Here is a 21,485-nt window from a genome sequence, read left to right on the forward strand (position 1 = left end):
ATACTTTTTGTTTTTTAAAAAGTCTGTTTCTGAAGCATTCAGACTTTTTTTTTTAAAATATCTATCAAATATTGCACGGATGAAATTTGATTAGTGCAAAACTTCATTGGAATTTCTAAAGCCCACCAGAGATACCAAAGAGACGTTATGACTTGTGCAAGACCGAGTTTCACCCTCGTGCGAGTAATTCTACCTTTGATATGCGCAATGTATTTCATCTTCTGCTAAACGTGTCAACAAAATGCTACGTTTAGATTCAAATAGAAGAAAGTAATTATTTCGCCGCTTGCTCTTGAACAGTCAACTTCAGTTCAGTTTTTTCAAGTACATGATATCAAATGTTGACGTATTTACTTCCTGGGAAAATAAATATTTGCGTCAAGATCTTAAGAAGCAAAAAAAAAATGCAAAGTTAACATGTTTTATAAAACATTTGACATCTTTTTTAATGGCCGTGACTTTTAAAGTAAAAGAAGGAACAATGATATAATAAAAATTTGGTCTGTATCTGATCTTAAAATCGGTTGGTAAAAACGTATAAAACTGAATTTTCGGTAACTCTCTGTTACCTTCATCAGAGTAAAAATTGGTTAGGTTTTTTGCAAAATAAGTATTTTATACACCGCCGGTCTCTAGGGATGTTCCCAATGTTGAATAAACTTGTGGGAAATGCACATGCTCGTTCACACAGTTAATGCCCTGGATAGAATGTAGCGCTTCTAGGAATGGGCGTTGTTGCCTATTGTTGACATTTCTTTCTAAAATTTCTACATAATCCGGATGAATGTCATGGTCTGTTGTTTCCGCGTGAAATCTTATTGCCCTTTCGTTGTCAGATCTTGCGCCAGGCTTGTGCTCTGCGCCGCGCGAATTCCATGATCTTTTGCTCTCTCCCACATAGGCAAAATCACATGTTTTGCATTTGACTTTGTACACAATTCCCTTGATCTGATTTGTGGCGGGGCGGTCTTTTAGTTTCCTTAAGATACTGCCCAGTGTTTTAACAGGCTTGAAAGTGGTTCTTATGTTTTCTCTGCAAAGCACACGTCGAACTCTCTCGGAAACACCCTTTATGTAAGGGATTGAAGCGTAACCCCTTGGACTCTCTTGACTTTCTTCGTTTTCTGGCTGTATGGTTTATTGAGCCGAAACAAGGCAACGATCGATGAAACTTTGAGGTATCCGTTGACTTTAAGGTCACCGATTACTTGTTGTTTTTCGCTCTGTTTCCGCTCAGAGGTCGATGGAAGATATTTGGCACGATCCATTAGTGTCTTTACTACAGCTCGTTTGCTTTGCGCGGGACTATGTGACTCAAAGGCGAGACATTTGTTTGTGTGCGTGGGTTTCCTGTACACGCCCACTTCCACTTGATCACTCGCAGATACCGTGTTACTTGTATCAAGGAAAGCTATGGTTTGGCCTTCCGCGCCTGTAGTTGGCATTTCTATCGTACATTGGATATGAGGGTTAATGGAATTCAGATTGCTGTGAAAAACTCTGATGCTTTCACTCTTTAGACACGCATTAGAGTCGTCAACGTAGCGGCGCCACCAGCGCGGTTTTACTGGTGCAGAGGCTAAGTTCCATCGCACAGCCAAATGTGTATTGAGTTCCTTCAGATGAGAAATAGCTGTTGTTGAGTACGAAGGAGAGTAGATCGAGAACTTGAGCTTGTGTCAAACTTGTAAGGGCTTTCCATATAGTTGTCGCACCAAGTGTGCGTTGAACAATATTTATCGCCAAATCTACTGGGATTGAAGTGAAGAGAGACACAACATCGAAGGACACAATTTGGTCGTCTTCGGCTACTACTTGGCTGCTTATAAAGTTTGTAAATTCTTTAGCGTTCTTGGCAGGGAAGAAACTTTCGCTCTGGAGGGATTTTAAGATGGACCCCAAAAACTTGGAATTAAAAGCTGGTATGTCGGACTGCCAATACCGCTGTTAATTGGTCTTTACGGAACTTGAGGCGTTGCTTCTTTTGACAGAGTAAAGTGGTCTTCTTTGGGCTCCAGCTTTACCTTGTGTATCTTGGGAAGTCCCTAAAAGGCTGCTGGTGTAGACTCGGATGGCCTGAGTCTCCAGTACTCTGATTTGCATGCGATGATGACAGCGATGGGATCGTCTGTCAGCGCAGTGATCGCCGAATAAGTCATGGAAGAAATTGAGGAAAAGGCCTTAGCCGCTGCACCAGTAAAACCGCGCTGGTGGCGCCGCTACGTTGACGACTCTAATCCGTGCCTAAAGAGTGAAAGCACCAGAGTTTTTCACAGCCATCTGAATACCATTAACCCTCATATCCAATGTACGATAGAAATGCCAACTACAGGCGCGGAAGGCCAAACCATAGCTTTCCTTGATACAAGTAACACGGTATCTGCGAGTGGTCAAGTGGAAGTGGACGTGTACACGAAACCCACGCACACAAACACATATCTCGCCTTCGAGTCACATAGTCCCGTGCAAAGCAAACGAGCTGTAGTAAAGACACTAATTGATCGTGCCAAATATCTTCCATCGACCTCTGAGCGGAAACAGAGCGAAAAACAACAAGTAATCGGTGACCTTAAAGTCAACGGATACCCCCAAAGTTTCATCGATCGTTGCCTTGTTCCGGCTCAAGAAACCATACAGCCAGAAAACCAAGAAAGTAAAGAGAGTCCAAGGGGTTACGCTTCAATCCCTTACATAAAGGGTGTTTCCGAGAGCGTTCGACGTGTGCTTAGCAGAGAAAACATAAGAACCACTTTCAAACGTGTTAAAACACTGGGCAGTATCTTTAAGAAACCAAAAGACCGCCCCGCCGCAAATCAGATCAAGGGAATTGTGTACAAAGTCAAATGCAAAACATGTGATTTTGCCTATGTGGGAGAGAGCATAAGATCATGGAATTCGCGCGGCGCAGAGCACAAGCCTGGTGCAAGATCTAATAACGAAAGCGCAATAAGATTTCACGCGGAAACAACAGACCATGACATTCATCCGGATTACGTAGAAATTTTAGAAAGAAATGTCAACAATAGGCAACAACGCCTATTCCTAGAAGCGTAACATTCCATCTAGGACATTAACTGTGTGAATGGGGAATGTGCATTTCCCACAAGATTCTTTAACATTGGGAACATCCCTAGTATAAAATACTTACTATGCAAAAAAACCTAACCAATTTTAACTCTGATGAAGGTAACAGAGAGTTACCGAACATTCAGTTTTATACGTTTTTACCAACTTTTTTTAAGATCAGATACAAACCAAATTTTTATTATGTAAAACACTGATCGCCCTAATAACAAGGAACAATGATAACGATTCAAACTCATACACTGGTAAGGTTAGCTTTTTTCGTTTTTACAAATATATTTTTTAAGGTATGTGAAGGATTCCTGAAATATGCCATTTACATTCAAGTTTAAAAACTTGATACATGAATATATACAAAGACAAAACTGTGAAAAAACAGCAAAAGATAAGTTCACGAGGCCTTATCATTACAGCGAGTGGTGTGGGTTAATCGTTTCTTGTTTAATTAAGCAGAGAGCTATGTGTTTTCAGATCTTTAAAATGGACTCTATCGTTACTGTTAAAAAACTTTTCTTCAACATCAAATTGGTAATCACGCCAGTTGGCTTAAAAAATCGTAGCCAATCAGGACTCAAGTTTGAAAAATTAGATCTTAGTATAAACGGCAGCTGGTAGGTGTCAAACTTTTACTTTGTGTTAACGTCGGTAAAATTTATCGCTTCTAGTTCAAGACGAACGCAGTGCTCAATATTCATTTTCCAGGTAAGCTATATTTTACAGTCTCGTGCGAATTATCCTAACATTGACATGGCGATGTACACGTGTAGGCAAGCTAGCTGTCTCGTTTTATTTGTCACTCTGTGCTAAAGGTGTTCAACAAAACGCAATGTACAGTTCCAAAAATAAGAAGACAATGGAGAACAAATAAAATATGCATGAGGAGGGTGATAATGAAATAGGACGGTCTCTATGTATTCAAGGCGTTCCGTGTATCCCAAAACACAACAATTTTTAACGGAGTAAAAATCAATTAAGCTGAATTAAGTGAACATATTGCGAACACAAGGCAGGTTTTATCTTCTTTATTTTAAACTATTTGTGCATTGGACAATGAGGTACATTGCACATGAATTTGCCCATATGCATTCTCAACATCCATCCTTAGTAGTTGCACCGTTGGGCTCTACACGATAGGGTGATTTCAAAAATCTCTTGAAAGAAAATTTTAAAGTTATTAAACAAAACAATGAGATATATTTTTAAAAAGTAATATAGTTTTAAATAGTATTTTTAAATACAATTACTAAGTAATTATTTTGCTGTTTTCAGGAAAGAATGACATCTGTTGCATTATTTTTAGTCCACCTAATTCCGCACGTTCTTTAAAAGTCAACTTCAATGCATTTATTTCCAAAGAAATTATATCAAATGTAAACTGTGTGAAGTAAAGAAAGATAAAAATATGTATATAAAAAACTAAGAACAACAACAGTAAAACAAGTTACGTTTCATTAACTCTGTTTCTTCGTTTGAATTATGCCCACATTTAAAAGAAAGGAACAATTTTGGTGATGAAAACTTCTCAATGTACTGGAAAGGTTAGTTTATTCCTTTGCTTTTTTTCTTCAGGCTCGTGTAAAGTTTCTTAAATATGCGCCTCACAGTCCAGCTTAAAATTTGTAACATGAAAAGTTACGACAAAACCAGTATAAGATAACTTTATTACAGGGAGGATATAGATTAGTTGTTTCTAGTTTTAATTAAGCAGGAGATATTTTTTTTTTCAGAACTCCAACGTTGACACTATCACTATATTGTTAAAGAAACTCATCAAATTAAGAATCACTCCAGGTGAACACTATTTTAGCCAATCAGGACCAAAGATAGAAAAAATAAATCTCAGTATAAATACCAGCTGGTAGGTTTTGAAACTTTTATTTGTTGTTTACTTCGGAAAGGATATACTGCGTGTAGTTCAAGACGGGCGCGGTGCTAGATATTTATTTCTCAGGTAGGCTAAATGGCAATTTTTTTCGAACTTGTGTGAGTCATTCCACCTTCGACATGGCAATGGTGAAAGGTTTGGTAAAGACAAGCTATCTCGAGTTGTTAAGTGTGTACCCTAACAAAATACAATGTTTAATTTCAAAAGAAAAAAAAAACGCAGAGAGTGGCAAATAAGTTTGTATGATGTAGTTTGTGAATGAAAATGGATTCAACATGAAATTAGACGTGCCGTAATTCTCAAAACACAACATTGTTTAGCTGAATGAAGTCAATTTAGCTGACCTGAAGCCGGATATATTGTGAACGAGACATTTTTGGAAAGCCATATGTCATTTATAAGCAAGTCTCATATTATTCTTATCAAATCAGTTTGTACATTGCAGAATGAGCGAAGCCGTTGCTGAAGCCGTTGCACATAAATCCTCCGTCTGCTATATTCAGTAGTTACATTTTTCGGCTGTACAGAAATGACTCATTTCAAAAATACCGTGCAAGAAAATTTTAAAGCTATGAAACTGAATCAACTGATATAAAAATAGAAATATATTAAATTACGTAGTAATTATTTTTTGTGCTTTCCAAACTTTAACTCCTTTTCCAGGATTACTAGTCTACAAAATGCCACAAGTTTGTGCAAAGTCATTCTCAGATGAATTATTTTCAAGCGAATGATATAAATTGCAAAAGCTGTGAAAAATAAAAAGCAAAAAAACAAAAAATAAATGTAAGGTGAACATATTTTATGAACTCTGTGACGCCAATTTAATTGTGCTAACTTAAACAAATCAAAGTCTCTTCGAGATATCGACGTTTTTGCATGAAGTATGAGTCGAAGGTTTATCCTGTGCATTGTTCTTCGAACTTATCATTACAGTTTCTTTGTAGTTTAGTTTAACAATTTCCTATCTTCGCGGAGGAAATGCAGCCATATAATTTTGTCAAAAATGGCTCGTCCGCGCCGGGTATTTAGGCACATATTCCTTAACATTACACAAATAAACAGTGCAAATTTCACCGAGATCTGACAATTCTATACTTTAAAATTGCAAGGACCTTTCGAGGCAGTCGATACCGGCAGCGAAATTAACAAATGAAACAGCAAAATATGCGTCCGACGCTTTGTTTTTGCGACGCCATATTTGAATTGTTATAGGTAGACCGCTGTTCAATGTGTTCAAGGCCGTATCGTTACGATTGCTCCACGAAAAAGCACGAAAAAAATACGGATATTTCCGACTACTGTCGGAGAAAACATTGCGCATATAATTGCGGCGTAAACAAATCGTTACACTCAAGTTGCGTTTTGTCTAGGCTCTGCGAGGGTCGGATATCAAGACTCAGGATTAAACAAAAGCCATATATACAGTGAATGCTTTTGAATTATATTTGAAGATGAAATACGAAAGAATTTTGCTGTCTTTGACTGAAATTCCACTCGAACTGCGTAGATACGATCGCATGTTGTAAAGCCGATTCATGCAAAATTGCTGTCAACGCTAGGTCTCGTCCCTAACGACCTAGGCTGATGACGAAATAGAATGGCGCTTGCATGTAGCGACCAAATTTGGCCTAATTTTTAACCGCTCCTAAGCTAAAAGAAACCCCCATCTCTTGCATTTGTTTTAACTTCAATAATATCTTTGAAAAGAGCGAGTTTTTTGGTATGGTTTATTTTTGACGTTTGTAATTTTTAAACGATGTAAGTGCTAGTGATTATTTATTCGTGTTTTAGTTACGCAATCCATTGTTTGTGCGACGCTTTTTATAGATCGCCTTTCAGACACACGTGCGTTGAGATAAGAAAGCTGATATGTCACTTTTAAAATTGTTATATAACGTTTGTAAATGTGACAAGTCACGTTTTTTCCACGAGATCGCAAATGATCACCCACAGCGGAAAGTAATCCCTTGAGAAATTAAAACAGTCCCTTGAGAAATTGAAAAAGTCCCTTGATAGTTTACAAATATGTGGTTCCAAATTTTGTCCACATAACCCCTATTCTACCATTTTAGCTTGTAAACAAGCAAAAACGTCGAAACAAAGAAGGAACGATCAAAACTTCTTTATGTAATGATAAGGTTAGTTTATTCCTGAATTGAAACTGTTTGAGTCGTGTGCAAGCTTCCCGAAATATGCTCTTCAAGGTCTTTAAAAAATAACAAAAGCAAGAACAAACCAATAAAAAATCCAACAACAACAACAAATAAATCAAAGAGAAATACTCTGAAGTACAACCTATTGTAATTGTTAAAAAAAACTGACTTTTCCACCAAATCGACAACCAGGCCAGGTTTAACACCATCGTATCCATTACAAACAAAGTTTTAAAATTAAATCTTTGTACAAATAGCAGCTGGTAGGTGTTAAACTTATTTTTTTTTATTCTTCGGTAAAATATATTGTTTCTATTTCAAGACAAGTGCAGCGCTAGATATTTATTTTCCAGGCTAGCTTAATGGTAGTTTTGAGTTCCTATCGTGCAATTCATTAATATACCACTGACATTAATTTTGTGTTCAACAAAATAAATAATTTTATTCTGCTTAAAAAGGACACTTTTTCCATGATTAGTAGGTCCACCGTCTGCATAATTTCTTACGTTTAACAAAATGAAAGTTTATTTTAAAAAGTAAGAAAGTAGAGAATTACAAATAAGTTGGCATTGAGTAGATGTTGATTTGTAAATGAAAACAAATACAACTTGCAGTAACTTGAAGTAAGACGGTTCATATGTCTTCAAGGCGTACCGCAAGGCTCAACAAAACACTAAATCCAGTACACGCCCCCATTTGGTCAAAATCATTAACTGACCCCTTAGTGTTCTTTTTTTAATACGAATCTTCGAAATTCAGCTCAGAAATTTAAGAATGATCGTCTATTATTTTCGAGAATCCACGACAGGACCGAAAATTTGAATGTTCTTCTAATTTGTCAAAAAAGACTTATTCGGTGAACTGTTTTAAGAACTATTGTTTAAAAGTTCCAGCGAGTTTACATTTTTGTGAAATCCAGTAAGGTTAGATAAACCTCAGAAGAGCAAATAATGGCGGAAGTTAACTGCTTAATCCCGTCTTTCTGTATTGAAAAAGTGCGCTATTTTGGGTAAATTCTATCCGCCATTGTTGGCTTCTCTGGGGTGTTTCTAACTCTCCTGGATTTTACCAAAAAAAATTAAATCGCTGGAACTTTTAAACAATATTTTTGAAATAGTTCACCTAATGGGTCGTTTTGACGAAATAAGAGAACATTTGAATTTCGGTCCTGTCGCAGGACACTCGAAAATTAAAGAAGGTAACTGTTACGATCTAATATTCAAAATCTCTAGTAAAACAATTTTATTTCAGCAGATGTGATGGTTCAATAGTAAGGATGGCAGATTTGATTACGGGCAGAAAAATAATTTGCAGTACGAAAATGCTGTTGCTTTTGTTGTTGATGTGGAATGAAAATATTTGCGTACTCTCCAACAGTGGTAAGCTTGCTTTTGTTTACTAAACGGGAGAATATCCTTGAGCCGACCAGGTGATTCTAAAGCAGATTGAAAAATACACATGCTGTAACCTTGTTGAAACTGCTTACTATCCCCAAAAGGCGTGCTACTTGTAACATCCATGAACGATGCTATTAAGCATTTGGCCTTCCTCACGATTTAAGATGCATTTTCGCTGTACCTTGCAATAAACAATCACAAAAAAACACACATAATAATCAATAACTAATAAACGATTCCTAAGCCAATTGCAAATGTAAAGAACAACACACTCGCATAATAAATTAAAATTTTAACTTCTTCAGTTATATGATCCGACTTTCCAAATACAATCAAAAAACCTTCGTATGCGTATCACAGATGACCCATAGAGTACGTAGCACGGACTGCCTTCAACGCTAAGTAATGGCATAAATGTAGTCGTTGCTCGAAGGCCTAAATAACGCCTTTGAAGCAAAAGCGAAAACTAACGCAAATTATTTTATTTCAGTGCTACCAAGGGTTAAGTTACCAGCTTTTGTTGTAAGAGCATTACCAGGTTACAGACTGACGTGTTCAGCCACTGGAACTGGACCATTCGATATAAAAATAAAAAGGAACTCTTCAGTTCTGGGAAGTATTTCATCCCATAATTTATTCAATAAAATTTACGCCGTGACTATTCGCTTGGACAAGGAAGGAAACTACTCTTGTGTGGCTACCAACAAGTACGGAACTGACGAGAGGGATTTCTTGGTTGTTTTTGCAGGTGCGACCATTTAACTGTTTAAAATTTCGTCCGCAACCAGATGTGCATGTGTGTGTCTGTGTGAGAGAGACGTTTGTTGGTACGTTCTTTTGTTTAACGTCTACATTACCTGTTATATTTAGCCCAACTAGGACTGGATAGTTTTCGAACAACAAATTCGCATTAGGCTAGATAATTGCGAAAAATAAAGATATGAAATAAACCACAGTCACTGTCTGAGAAAACTGGGCAAAAAATTTGCTTCATACAAATACTATAGATAGGCTAGGCGGGCTTAAGGACAGATATACTTAAGTTAGTCCTTCAATCGTTTTGGTATTAGATCCGCGCTTTATCACTCCCTCGGGTCCCAGTTTTTTTTTTTTTACCCAAGCCCCCTTTGTACCACGGTGGGGGTATGAATTTGCTTGTACGGCCGAGGGGTGATGATGATGATGACGAAGACGATAACGACTACGACGATAATGATGATGATAATAATCAGCTTTAGTTTTTTTTCCTGGCGGTATACTCCAAACCACCAACATGTAAACAGGGTGCGAAGAACTATCTCTTCCTCTCCATTTAAGTAGATGTCAACAGTTTTTTTGTCCCTCACTTAACTGAACGTATTAGAATCTGAGCTAGTTTTCATGCCTTTCTAGTTCGCCAGCCGCAGGAATGGTATAAAATGCTTAAACTCTCGCTCCATTTGACTTGTTTGATATCTTATGTTCAGCTCGGATGTTACTTTTAGCCTAAATCATTTGTCATTATGAGGGATTTATAAACGTTTACATCATATCACTAAGCCATCACAATAGTGCACTTTTCAGTAACTTGCATCGTTTATACGTCATATTGTGAACATCCATTCTATCAGATCCTGTTGACAGAGCATCAAAATAGCTCCCATTTCATGTATAAATATTAAATAGATATAGCCAAAACTAAAGCGGAGCTCACAATTTACTGACTAATAACAGAGATCCGATGTAAACCATTATTTGGTCAGCGGTAAACTTCAAAAAGTATTCAACCTCGATGAGTTTTATATGTGAGTTCGCGTTAACATAACATGGAAGTTCAATATCAATGATGTAAGCTGGCGTTAACCATAACCTGAAACCTATTCCTGGAATATGGCCGCCATGTTGGAGCAACATCGTCGCACGCGCCCGCGAGCCATATCGCTAGCCATGATGATCATGAATAGCCAAAAGTATGGGTCTTTTATTAATTTTCTTTGGGTATGGGGTTCTGCTCTGCGGCCCTCCGGGCCGCTGAGAGCTCCGCTGATTTCTGTACACGAAACAATTGAAACCGTTAATTGGAAATTTAAACAGCCAACTGTTTAAATTTAAAGTAAGTTAATTTTATTTCTTTACTTGTAGATTGTGGACCTCCGTGTAATCATGGATATGCTTTTCTTCGTGGAAATTTCCTCTCTTGCCATGACGCATCGCCAAAGGAAATTATTCAATGTGCATCAACGATTACTAACGAACTGTATGAGTTAACGAGCAGCCTTCTTTTCTTTGTTCAATATGCATGTATATGAGGATATTAAATATATTTCAGCTGATCGCTTAACTGTTTGTTAATTCTACATGTGTTCTGGTACACAATATCATACATCATTGTACTAGTATACTAATGCAAATGCTGCAATTCGATTGGTTGAACGTTCATACACTATCGGCCATTATTGTGCAGTTGCGGAAGGTCGTGTACAGAATGGCGACATTTTCTCGTTATCCGAAGTTTCTATTAAAGTGCCAAAATGGTAATGAAATTCCCGAGAAGACAAACATATCAACCTTCCTTGAAGGCTCTCTGTCGACCGGTAGGCATTGTGCACCTCGGCCGTAGGCTACGAATCCTCCAATGTTGAGTAGTCGATGGTTTCGCTCTCCAATCTTTTATAATCCGAAGCATCAATCGCGGTTTTTCAACAGTTATTGCTTTCGATGAAAAGATTGATTATCGTTCTAAACATTGAAGCGAATATTTCGTCGTGAGAAGCTAAACAACGACCGGTGACGTGATGTAGTTTTGGCGCAGCATGACGGGTGAGAAGAATCGCCGGCGGAAAGCATAGACTGCGATCAGAGACTCTACTGAAAAGATTTATTCGAGAATATTTGGCCAGAATCAGTGGAGAAACAAAGAAGATACCCTCGGTTACAAGAAAAGTGAAAACTGTAAGTGACACTGAATCGCTGCTGAATTATTTCCCTTCGCGTTGCCAGTAGATTCAAGTAAGCTTTGTTGAGATCATTTGAAATGAAGTTATTTCGATGAAAAGTGCTTTCTTTGCTGCATGTTTCCTCTAGTAATGGAAACCTCTCTGATTGCAAAAAGATCAAACTGAAAACATTTGAGTATCTACGTAACCGCTTATCCAACGAAACTCCGTAGGGATGCCAAACCCGCGGTATGGAAATCGATAAGAAGGTTCATTGCTCTAGTTCTACATCGATCTTAACTTGTGCGGTTTTTAAGAATACTAAGTACTATATATATACTCTGTATATGTGCGTCTGAAAGCAAATAAAAGGCTTTTTTTATGGAGTTGTTTTCAAATAACGCGTACGGCGACTGGAGCGTGTAATTGTATAAAGTAATTGTAGCTTGCCACCTCACGACGCGAGGTCTTACATATTTATTTTTTTTAAAAAAAAAACGTTCTTAGCCAAATTACCTCAAAAGCAAACATTTTATACCTGTTTCTACCGGTATATTTTATTTTAAGTTGCCAAATGCCCTAAATCTCTTTGATTTTTGAACGATTTTCTTCAGCAACAGAATGTAAACAATAACAAATGTTCGCAATGCAAATGTTCGCAATGCATTACCGATCGCAGAGAGTCTTTAAAGAAAACTCAAAACGTCAGATTGTCGACTGAGCGTGGTGAGCGTGCGTACACCGTCGAAAGTTTGAAATGGTCGCACTCGAGTTCTATTAGGTGATAGCTTCGGGCTTTTTCGGGCTTTGGCCTCATCAACTATCACCTCAAAGAGATCCTTAGTTCATAACATAAAAGTAAATTATAACCAAAAAGGAATAATATTTGTGTTATTTGGGTCAAAGCAGTTGCATAGAGCAAATTCCTTTTTGCCAAGGAACAACAAAAGAAAGATAACACAATTTTTTTTCTTAGATCTTTGCGGTTTTTAAGAAACATTTCTAACCTTCCCGTTGGAATATTTTCAAACTTTCCAAACCTGCGGCAACTGTAAGTCAAATTAATATGACTTTTTTCCCCTTTCTTTTGTGCCTACATCATTCATCCATCTATGTATTCTCCCATGTTTATGCATCTTTTTTATGAAAAAAAAAAAAAAAAAATCCGGACAATTTTAATTTTGGACAAAAAAAGTGTCCGAAAATAAAACCGTTCGAAATTTTTAAGTGTCGGCCGATATATTTACAGTAAAGTATGACTGTTTTTAGTACAGAATCTAACCGATGTGATAAGGAATGGTTTTGAAATGGCAGAAGTAGTTGAATCTCTAACTAAAGAACTATAACCAGAAAATCTTGTAGCAAATAGTTAGTTTCCTTTTTAGCTCGAGCTCCAGCTAAAACACAGCTTGAGATACGTTATGGGTTGATAGTATTTGTTATTTTTGCGTCGGTGTATCTGTAAAATCTTGAGGAAAAGCATAAATATCACTTTCACATATATTGTTTCAGTCTAAATCATGTTTTTTAGGCGTTTATTTACCTAGATATGTTTCGGAAAAGTGTCAGAAATTTGTCCGAAATGAAATAAAATAGGTCACCAAGGGTGACATGAGTCTAATGCTGTATGGCATAGTGATACAGATTGCGCGGTTTTCATAAGCCGGTTAAAAAATGGTTAGAGGTTTGTGTTCGGGAGTTTAAAATGCTTATAGCAAGCTAGGGGCATCGTGGATGATTATGGATGAAAACGAAACGGTCAAAATTGTTATATGCTTCACAAAATTGAAAGTATGAACAGGAGTTGATGTTACTTCTTCCGTATTGTCCGTATAAGCAGAAACGATTAAACATTTGGACAAGATTGCGTGACGATTTACAAAAAACATGCTCATTACAACAAGGGTTGAAGAACTTGACATCGTTTTCTTTCAGATTTTTCACCATTTTGATGATGACTCTTGAAACAGATTTTGCAATAAAAGCACTTGAAATAGTGACTGTTACTCCATTGTACTGTAACCACTGAGTGACAGATTTTCCGAAAAACGGTCGTAAATGCTCACGTCAATATAATGATGACCTTGTGAACGCTGGAAGGCAATTATTATCGAGCTACGATACACAGGAGCGAAGACTGTTTATCTTGATGTACAAATTTAGCGAATCATCACTTCCATATTACTGTAACCATTTTATGATTTTTCTAGCTGTAAGAGGAACTTGAGATCTCTGAGAGTCATAAAAGCATGAAATTCGATTTCAGTGTATGGCAAAGGCCGGGACAGTGTAATACTGCAAAGCGGCCAAACAAACGCATTTTGATTTAGTCACGTAACTTGATTTACATTTATCCATGTACATCTTTTATTTTTGAAGGTTTTTGTTTGCACTATGAAAGAAAAAAATGGTCAAAATTCGAATGACTTAAATACAAAATACGAGGTAAAGTTTTCTGTTTTAACAAAATAAACATTTGGTCGCATTGTGTAAATAAACGCGAATCGCCGTCGAAATATTTTTTCTCAAAGACGTCTTGCTTTTTAAGCAAGACGAAAACACAAGTGCTTAAGTGATCTTAAAACGAAGTTTTATTTTCACAAAAAGCTTACAAATGCCTTAACTGGAAAATTATTTCGTCCTGTTCAAGTGTTGAATAATCGTGACTTGAAAAAGAACTTTTAATTATGCGTGGGAACACGTGTCGCTGATTGGCTGTTTTTAATTGAAACTAATCGTGCGTGTCCGTACGGAGTCCGTTCTTGCAGCTGGTCATTGTTTTCTACATTACAGCGAACGATTATCGATCCCGAACCATTCCCTTGGGATTGCTAACAGCCTTTTTCATATAACAAAGAGTCTAATGCGCATGCGCAAAGCGCACGCAAGCATTAGACTCAAAAAAGTGTCCGAAAAATAAATGTTCGAAAAAACGTCCCAAATTTTAACCTTCGAATTGTTTGGCAAGTAATGTACTAAAACATCCAACTATGTAGTAAATAATAAAGATGATAAATTTTAAGCTCGGTAATAAATAATGAAGATGAAGTATTCAACATGACACGAGCATGTAACAAAGAAAAATTCTGAGTCCCCGACGGGAATTGAACCCTTGGCCTCCCAGATACCGGTTGGGCACTCTAACCAACTGAGCTACGAGAGACTCGTTGTGAGCTGGGCCATTTTACTAGGTATGATAAGTGACACAACAAATGCCCCAGCTGACAACGAGTCTCTCGTAGCTCAGTTGGTTAGAGCGCCCAACCGGTATCTGGTAGGCCATGGGTTCGATTTCCGTCAGGGACTCAGAATTTTTCTTTGTCCCATGCTCGTGTCATGTTGAATACTTCATCTTCAACATCCAACTAGTTGCATAATAAATACAGTATCTAGTATGTGGTAAATATTTTCGGCCTGATAGCTCAGAACTACTTTGACTTAAGTTATTTGACTTAAGGTAATTGTGCTTATTTTTGGGCCGCAACAAGCGCTGAATGCAGGAAATCTGAACGCATACCCTAACCTACCATATAGACTACTGTTAAATTTTCTGTGAGTTTCAAATCCTAACTCTTTTTTTGCTAGGGACTTGGGAAATAGCAACGTCGAGAACCTAGCTGAAAAAATTTTCTCCAGCCTGACATATTTACAAATACTGTAAGTTCACGCATGATTTAAGGCAATTGCGCTTTTCTCTGGGCCGCAACACGTGCTGTAAACAGGAAATCTGAACGTACACTACTGCTTAAATTTTCTGTGTGTTCCAAATCCTAACTCTTTTTTTTGCTAGGGACTTGAGAAATAGCAACGTAGAGAACCTAGCTGAAAAAATTTTCTCCCGCCTGACAAATTTACAGACACTGTAAGTTCAGGCATCGAATTTGTTACCTATTAAGGTCGCGGGGGACACCTTAGGCTTATCATTATGCATTTATTTAAAGCGTATGCACGAAGTACAACGACTGACATCGACAACTTTACGAGATATTTATGACTGGACAAAAATATAGGCGCGTGCGCGTGATTTGTAAAAAATCCCTGTTTCTTCGATATTTTAACCAATTTAAAACAACACTTAGCGATATACGTTCATATAGATTGTAGAAAGTGTTTGAGCTTATTTTCATTTAAATATGAATATTTCTGCAACTCAGAGTAATCACAAAAATATTCGACATAAAAAATCGTGTCCTTTTTAAAACGCATTGTTCTCACCATAAAAGCGTGGAATATAATTACCATAATTACATCTCTCCTTGGCAAAATGATCGTGTTTTGGTCGGGACACCTTCGGAAATCTCAAAGTTTGGACTTTTCCGACAGTTTTGTGGCAGAGAATACAGCACGGAAACAGAACTTCATGACTTGCCACTGCAGATAAGTAAACTATGAATACTGTAGTGTGTCATAACAGAAGCGGAATTTTAAAAGAGTGCTTTTAGAAAGAGGTAGAAGACATTAAATTCAAATTTGCGCTCTTAAACCGCCATAACTTGCTGGCAAACTTTAAATTAAAAAATCCGCTTGTGTTATGACACTCTAGAGGTATTGACTGATTAATTTTTGACAAGATCACAGTGTGCTGTCTCCTACTCGTTCCGCAAACTCTGCCACAAAATCATGTTTTTTCCCAATTTGGCAGTAACGAGGCTATAACATCGCCGTTAAATGCAATCTACCAAATAAAAGATGACATTCACAATCTTTCATCACTTCTTTATGTCTCTGTAAAATGTGAGCTTAATCGCACCTATAACACCTGAGAAATAAGCGTTTTAAAAGATGCAGGTCAAGCAAAATTTCCCTTCATGAATTTATTCATGCTGTTGGTATCCCCCGCGACCTTAAGATATATGCATGTACCTTGAGCTAGGCCGCATTATGTGGGAAAAGAGAGTAGTTAAAGCAAAATGAAGTAACTTTTATTAGTCTAATTTAAAGAGGTGAATATAAGAATGCGACATTCTGATTGGTCAAGAAGCTCTGGTTTATGACGTTATATTCACCTTGCTTGGAGGTGAATAGAACATTTCAGGGCTTGGTTACTAAGCCACGCCAACTTCGCCATCCAGGCAAGTAAACATGGCGGCATTTGATGAATGAAATTTTCGTTCATTCGAAAGAAATCGCGTCAAGTCCGGGGTATTCAAAACAGTTGGAATTTTAAAGATTGGCTACCATGGCTTTTAAGCCAAAAATATTTTCAAGAGATGGTTCGCGGCCACAAGAAAAGATCAGTTGACCAAAAATTACTCAGTTTTCTTCAGATCAGAGCTACTCTTATTTCGAGAGGATTTACACAATTTCTCAGAAGTCGCCAACGATTAAACAAAAGGTACTAGATATCTGTCTTTTTCGTAGTGTTTGTTTTGTTTCGTTTTATTGCTTAAACTAAAGTGTAAATTCTGTTTTAGGATCGATGAATTAAACTTGTTTACACGTATTCAAGCGAGCACTTGTGTTTATTGTTTCCGTGTTTTAGTTCTTTATTTTATAGCTCTTGATATTCACCTCTGAAAATTAGACTAAAACTAGTAATACGTGACTCGCAGGGCCTCGCGAAGCTCTGGGTTGGGGAGGGGAGGGGGGGGGGGTGTTATAAATAATGAGTGATATCCAGTTTTAACCGTTGATTTATTATTGTTGCCTAGTAACGGGCATGCCCGCGACACCCTCGTTCCCAGGGTCTACTCCGCTTTGAAGATGGCGGCTCTTTCTGGTTCGTAAAGAGGTATAAAGCGTTGGGAAGCGCAGGCTATTTTCAAAATCATCGACAAATTATTGGATAGTCGCATTTTGGACATTTATTTGAGGGCATTAAAAAAAAAGAAGAACGAACGGCAGGAGGATTCGAACCCTCCGCCCGCGGGCCCCTGATGGCCCCTGAACATAGGTGTTGAGGGAGTATTATGTGGAAATCAGTGTTATTTTAATCCGAAAAGAAAAACGGTAAAAATGAAAGGCTCAGGATTCGAACCCACAAAAGAAAAAAAAAAAAAAAAAAACCTAGCCGGATTCGAATCTCCGGCCTCAGTCCCGAAGATCTGATTTCAAGTTCGACGCCTTACCATTAGGCCACCAGCGCGCGGCCGTGTGACGTCATTTCCGCCACACACCAAGCTCACAAATAAATAAATATATATGTATGACCGTAAACTCCACACGAGATTTCATCCCGCCTGAGCCCTTTGAGGAACAATATTATACACCCCGCTACGCTCGGCCTTCGACCTCGCTTCGCGAGAAACAATTATTCGCCTCAGGCTCAGTGAATCTCGGCTCGACTTCGTCTCGGGGAATATTCTAACAAAATACGAAACTCAACTTGATGTGGGTATAAATAGAAACTCAACGGTATGCTATAGTTTTGTGTAAAAAAGGCCATTTTTTTCTAAATTCCACTCGAAATGGTGTGATTACTTCTACATAGTCGTACACGTATATGTTTAATTACCATCCAAGGATTACAATTATGTAATAACAAACATTCCAACGTAAAGTGGACGTAGTCAAGTTTATTTTATTTTATTTTTCTTTTACTTTTCGTATTTGCGTATTGGCTAAGCTTAAGTTATTCATTTATTAACCCTATATTCAGACCGAGCTTTTTTGGACCATCTCTTACCGGGGGAGGAGGGGGGGGGGGGGGGGGGGAGGTATAAAGAGAAGCTTAACGGCCTGCTAGTGTTTTGTGTAAAAAAAGGTCGTGCTTTTTTTTCTAAATTCCACTCCAGATCGTGTGATTTCTTCTACATACTAGTTATGCAACGCTTTCGAGTGGTATACTATGGAATATCCCACGAGTCACTTGTATTTTCTCGGTATACACACGAGCCTTTAGGCGAGTGTGTATACGAAGAAAATACAAGTGACAAGTGGGATATTCCATAGTATACCACGAGAAAGTGTTGTGTAACTATTTTATACCATGCCATAGAAAATACGCTTACTAAATTTCATCGAGAATAAGATCGCAGCGCACGATGGGAAGGTTGGGTTGAATACCGTCGAATATACAACGGCTTTCCTGTATTCTGATTGGCTGTATTTTCTATGGCATGGTATAAATAGTTGTACACGTATATGTTTAATGACCACCCAAGGATTGCAGTTATATAATAACAAACCTTCCAACGTAAAGTGGATGAAAACAAGTTTATGTTCGTTTTTTTTTCGACTATAACCTTTCACAGGTATTTGTCATCAAACGGTATTACAGTTCTACCCAATAACGTATTTGCTAATCTGGTCAATCTGAAATGGCTGTAAGTATAGAATAACATGTGACGCTCTCATGAAACTGTGAGCTTAAGTTATTCAATCATAAACCCTATGCAGACCGGGCTTTTTTGGACATCTTTTACCGGGGGGAGGGGGTATAAAGAGAAGCTTAACGGCCTGCTAGTGTTTTGTGTAAAAAAAAAAAAAAAAAGTCGTGCTTTTTTTTCTAAATTCCACTCCAGATCGTGTGATTACTTCTACAAAGTTGTACACGTATATGTTTAATGACCATCCAAGGAATCCATATATATAATAACAAACATTCTAACGTAAAGTGGATGTAGTGAAGTTTATTTTCGTTTATTTTTTTGACTATAACCTTTCACAGGTATTTGTCATCAAACGCTATTACAGTTCTACCCAAGAACGTATTTGCTAATCTGGTCAATCTGAAATGGCTGTAAGTATAGAATAACATTTGACGCTCTCATGAAACGTTATTCAATCATTACCCCTTTTCAGACCCAGTTTTTTTTGCGCCTTCTCTTACCGGGGGCTGGGGGGTGTGGGGGGGGGGGAGGGGTGCTTCCCCCATGTTACTTCCAGACTAATGTATAGTATATCCAAAGATCTTTCTAGATCCGCCATCTTGGATTTCAAAACTGTTCCAAAATGCCAGAAAACCACCCGAAACAACTGCAAAGTACACAGAATCAATAAAACTGTGCTTAAAAACCGTATAAACCGTATAAGTTAATTGTCATTAATGGAAACACGAAAATTACAAATATGGAAGAAAACATGCCTACCAAAATGTTGTTGCAATGAAGATGTCAAGTTCGTGCCACAACATCCTTTCCTAACAAATTATTTCCAGATAAATTTTAGATAAACTCGCAAAGTTTAGCAGGGTCTAGTTGAATCTTGAAAAAAATACAAGCGTTCAAAGCTAGCGCGGGGCTCAAAAGCCCCCCCCCCCCCCCTTTCTGAATACGGTTAACATAAAAATTTACATTTTGAAATTGCGTCTAATGATTGGAACGAATTTCGGATACGTACGTAGTCCACATTTTTTTAAGTATATGTACGTAAAAATCATCAAATCCAGTTCAACAGTAATTACTAAGAAGAGAGTGTTTATAACTATTAACGTATGTCATATGCCTTCCCTTTACAGGCATTTGTCTTCCAACGCTATAACAGCTCCCCCCGAGAAAGTATTTGATAACCTGGGAAATCTGACAGTACTGTAAGAGAAGAGTAACACAACCTGCAAACTGAAAGAAGGAATTCAAACTGTCAATTACATATGCATTTCCTTGCAAAGATCATAAAATTAGATTCAAGAGTTTCATCTATTTTATCTTAATATAGTGTTTATGTATATGGATGTGTTTTTTTTTTCGGAAATTTCAATTTAAACGCTATTACAGTTCTACCAAAGATAATATTTTCCAATACGGTCAGTCTGCTGCAACTGTAAGTAAAGAGCAATGTACTCAGATAGAGAGCTTTTAACACAGCTAGCAGGGACGCGCAATCAAATTCAGTATATGTAAGCAAATCGCCAAAAATATTTTTTTCCTCGCACTCGAGTTTTTGGCGCCCGTTAAGATTTACATTTTCATCAGCAATGCTAAATAAAACAACTGGTTCATACTTAGCTGAGTACTATCGAGTAATGGTGCACATGGGAAGTCAAGAAAGCACTCTCAAGAAGCTAGAGTTACTCTCGGCTATCAGCTCGAGCAATTGTTACTCTTCTTTCGTGCTCTCCAAATTTCCCGCCTCCAGCATTACTCGATAGTGCAGGATAAAGCATGAACCAGTTGTTAACTATTAGCGAAAGTAATATACGACGTTTCGATATCGACGGATGTCATTGTCAAGTGAAATGTTTGGTGTTAGTTCTTGCATATAAATACGTATACAATTATGCAGATAAGGTGACAAGTAGTTGAAGTGATAATTAGGAAATTAAACAAATAATTTTGCTCTGATTGAGTCCGATTGTGTGTTTAGTGTTGGCTGATATATAACATTTCATATATCAGGCAGTCAAGTTTGCTCTTGCATTTGGTGAAATGGTCTTCAAGATGCGCGATGACATCATGTCAAGATGTCAAGATGCGCGAAGAAAAACCTCCATTAATCAACCAGCAAAGCGTTGTGTATTTATTCAAATGTAGCTCGTGTGTTGCGAGCTGTGTCGGGTATACTCGCCGACACTTATATCAACGTGTTGCGGAGCATCATAGCTCTGCTGGAATCGGAAATCACATCAAGAATGAACACAATATGGAGCCAAAGAAACTTGAAGACCATGCAAAAGCTAACTTGACTGCCTGATATATGAAATGTTATATATCAGAAATGTTATATATCAGAGAACTGTATAATTGTATACGTATTTATAGACATGAACTGACGTCAAACATTTCACTTGAAAATGACATCCGACGATGTCGAAACGTCGTATATTACTTTCGCTAATATTTATATTGAAAATATTTCCACAAGGTTTACTCAGTTGTTAACTATGTGGTAAACTCTGGTTTTGGTTCATTTCGCTAAGTGTTACAAAAGAAAAACTTTCCGACTGTTTTCCGTTGAAACTGTTAATAACCGTGCAACCATGTTCTCTTCGGATGAATGGTTTTCGCTTGGTTTGATTTGCTGAAAATCGAATACAAAAGACCGTTTTTGTCAATTCGGTTGAAATGATTGTTGATATTGATCAACAATAGTTGAGAAAAAAAGTATTATATTTGGAAAGTTCACCAAACTAACCGAAAACTCTTTTTTTTCCCAGTAAAACCAACGGACG

The 21,485-nt window shown here is 37.5% G+C and overlaps 1 protein-coding gene across 1 annotated transcript; it reads left to right on the top strand.

Moving 5' to 3' along the window:
• Nucleotides 1-8,382: 8,382 nt before the first annotated feature.
• LOC144660727 (uncharacterized) lies at nt 8,383-20,144 on the top strand. The gene is made up of 7 exons (XM_078521458.1): nt 8,383-8,504; nt 9,013-9,270; nt 10,644-10,758; nt 12,414-12,488; nt 15,023-15,094; nt 19,047-19,118; nt 19,836-20,144. The coding sequence occupies exons 1-7, from the start codon at nt 8,402-8,404 to the stop codon at nt 19,909-19,911; spliced, it is 771 nt and encodes a 256-aa protein (XP_078377584.1). The 5' UTR covers nt 8,383-8,401; the 3' UTR covers nt 19,912-20,144.
• The last annotated feature ends 1,341 nt before the right edge of the window (nt 20,145-21,485 follow it).

Source organism: Oculina patagonica, chromosome 7 (assembly GCF_052425735.1).
Source record: "Oculina patagonica isolate OP01 chromosome 7, crgOcupat, whole genome shotgun sequence".
NCBI classification, from domain to species: Eukaryota; Metazoa; Cnidaria; class Anthozoa; order Scleractinia; family Oculinidae; genus Oculina; species Oculina patagonica.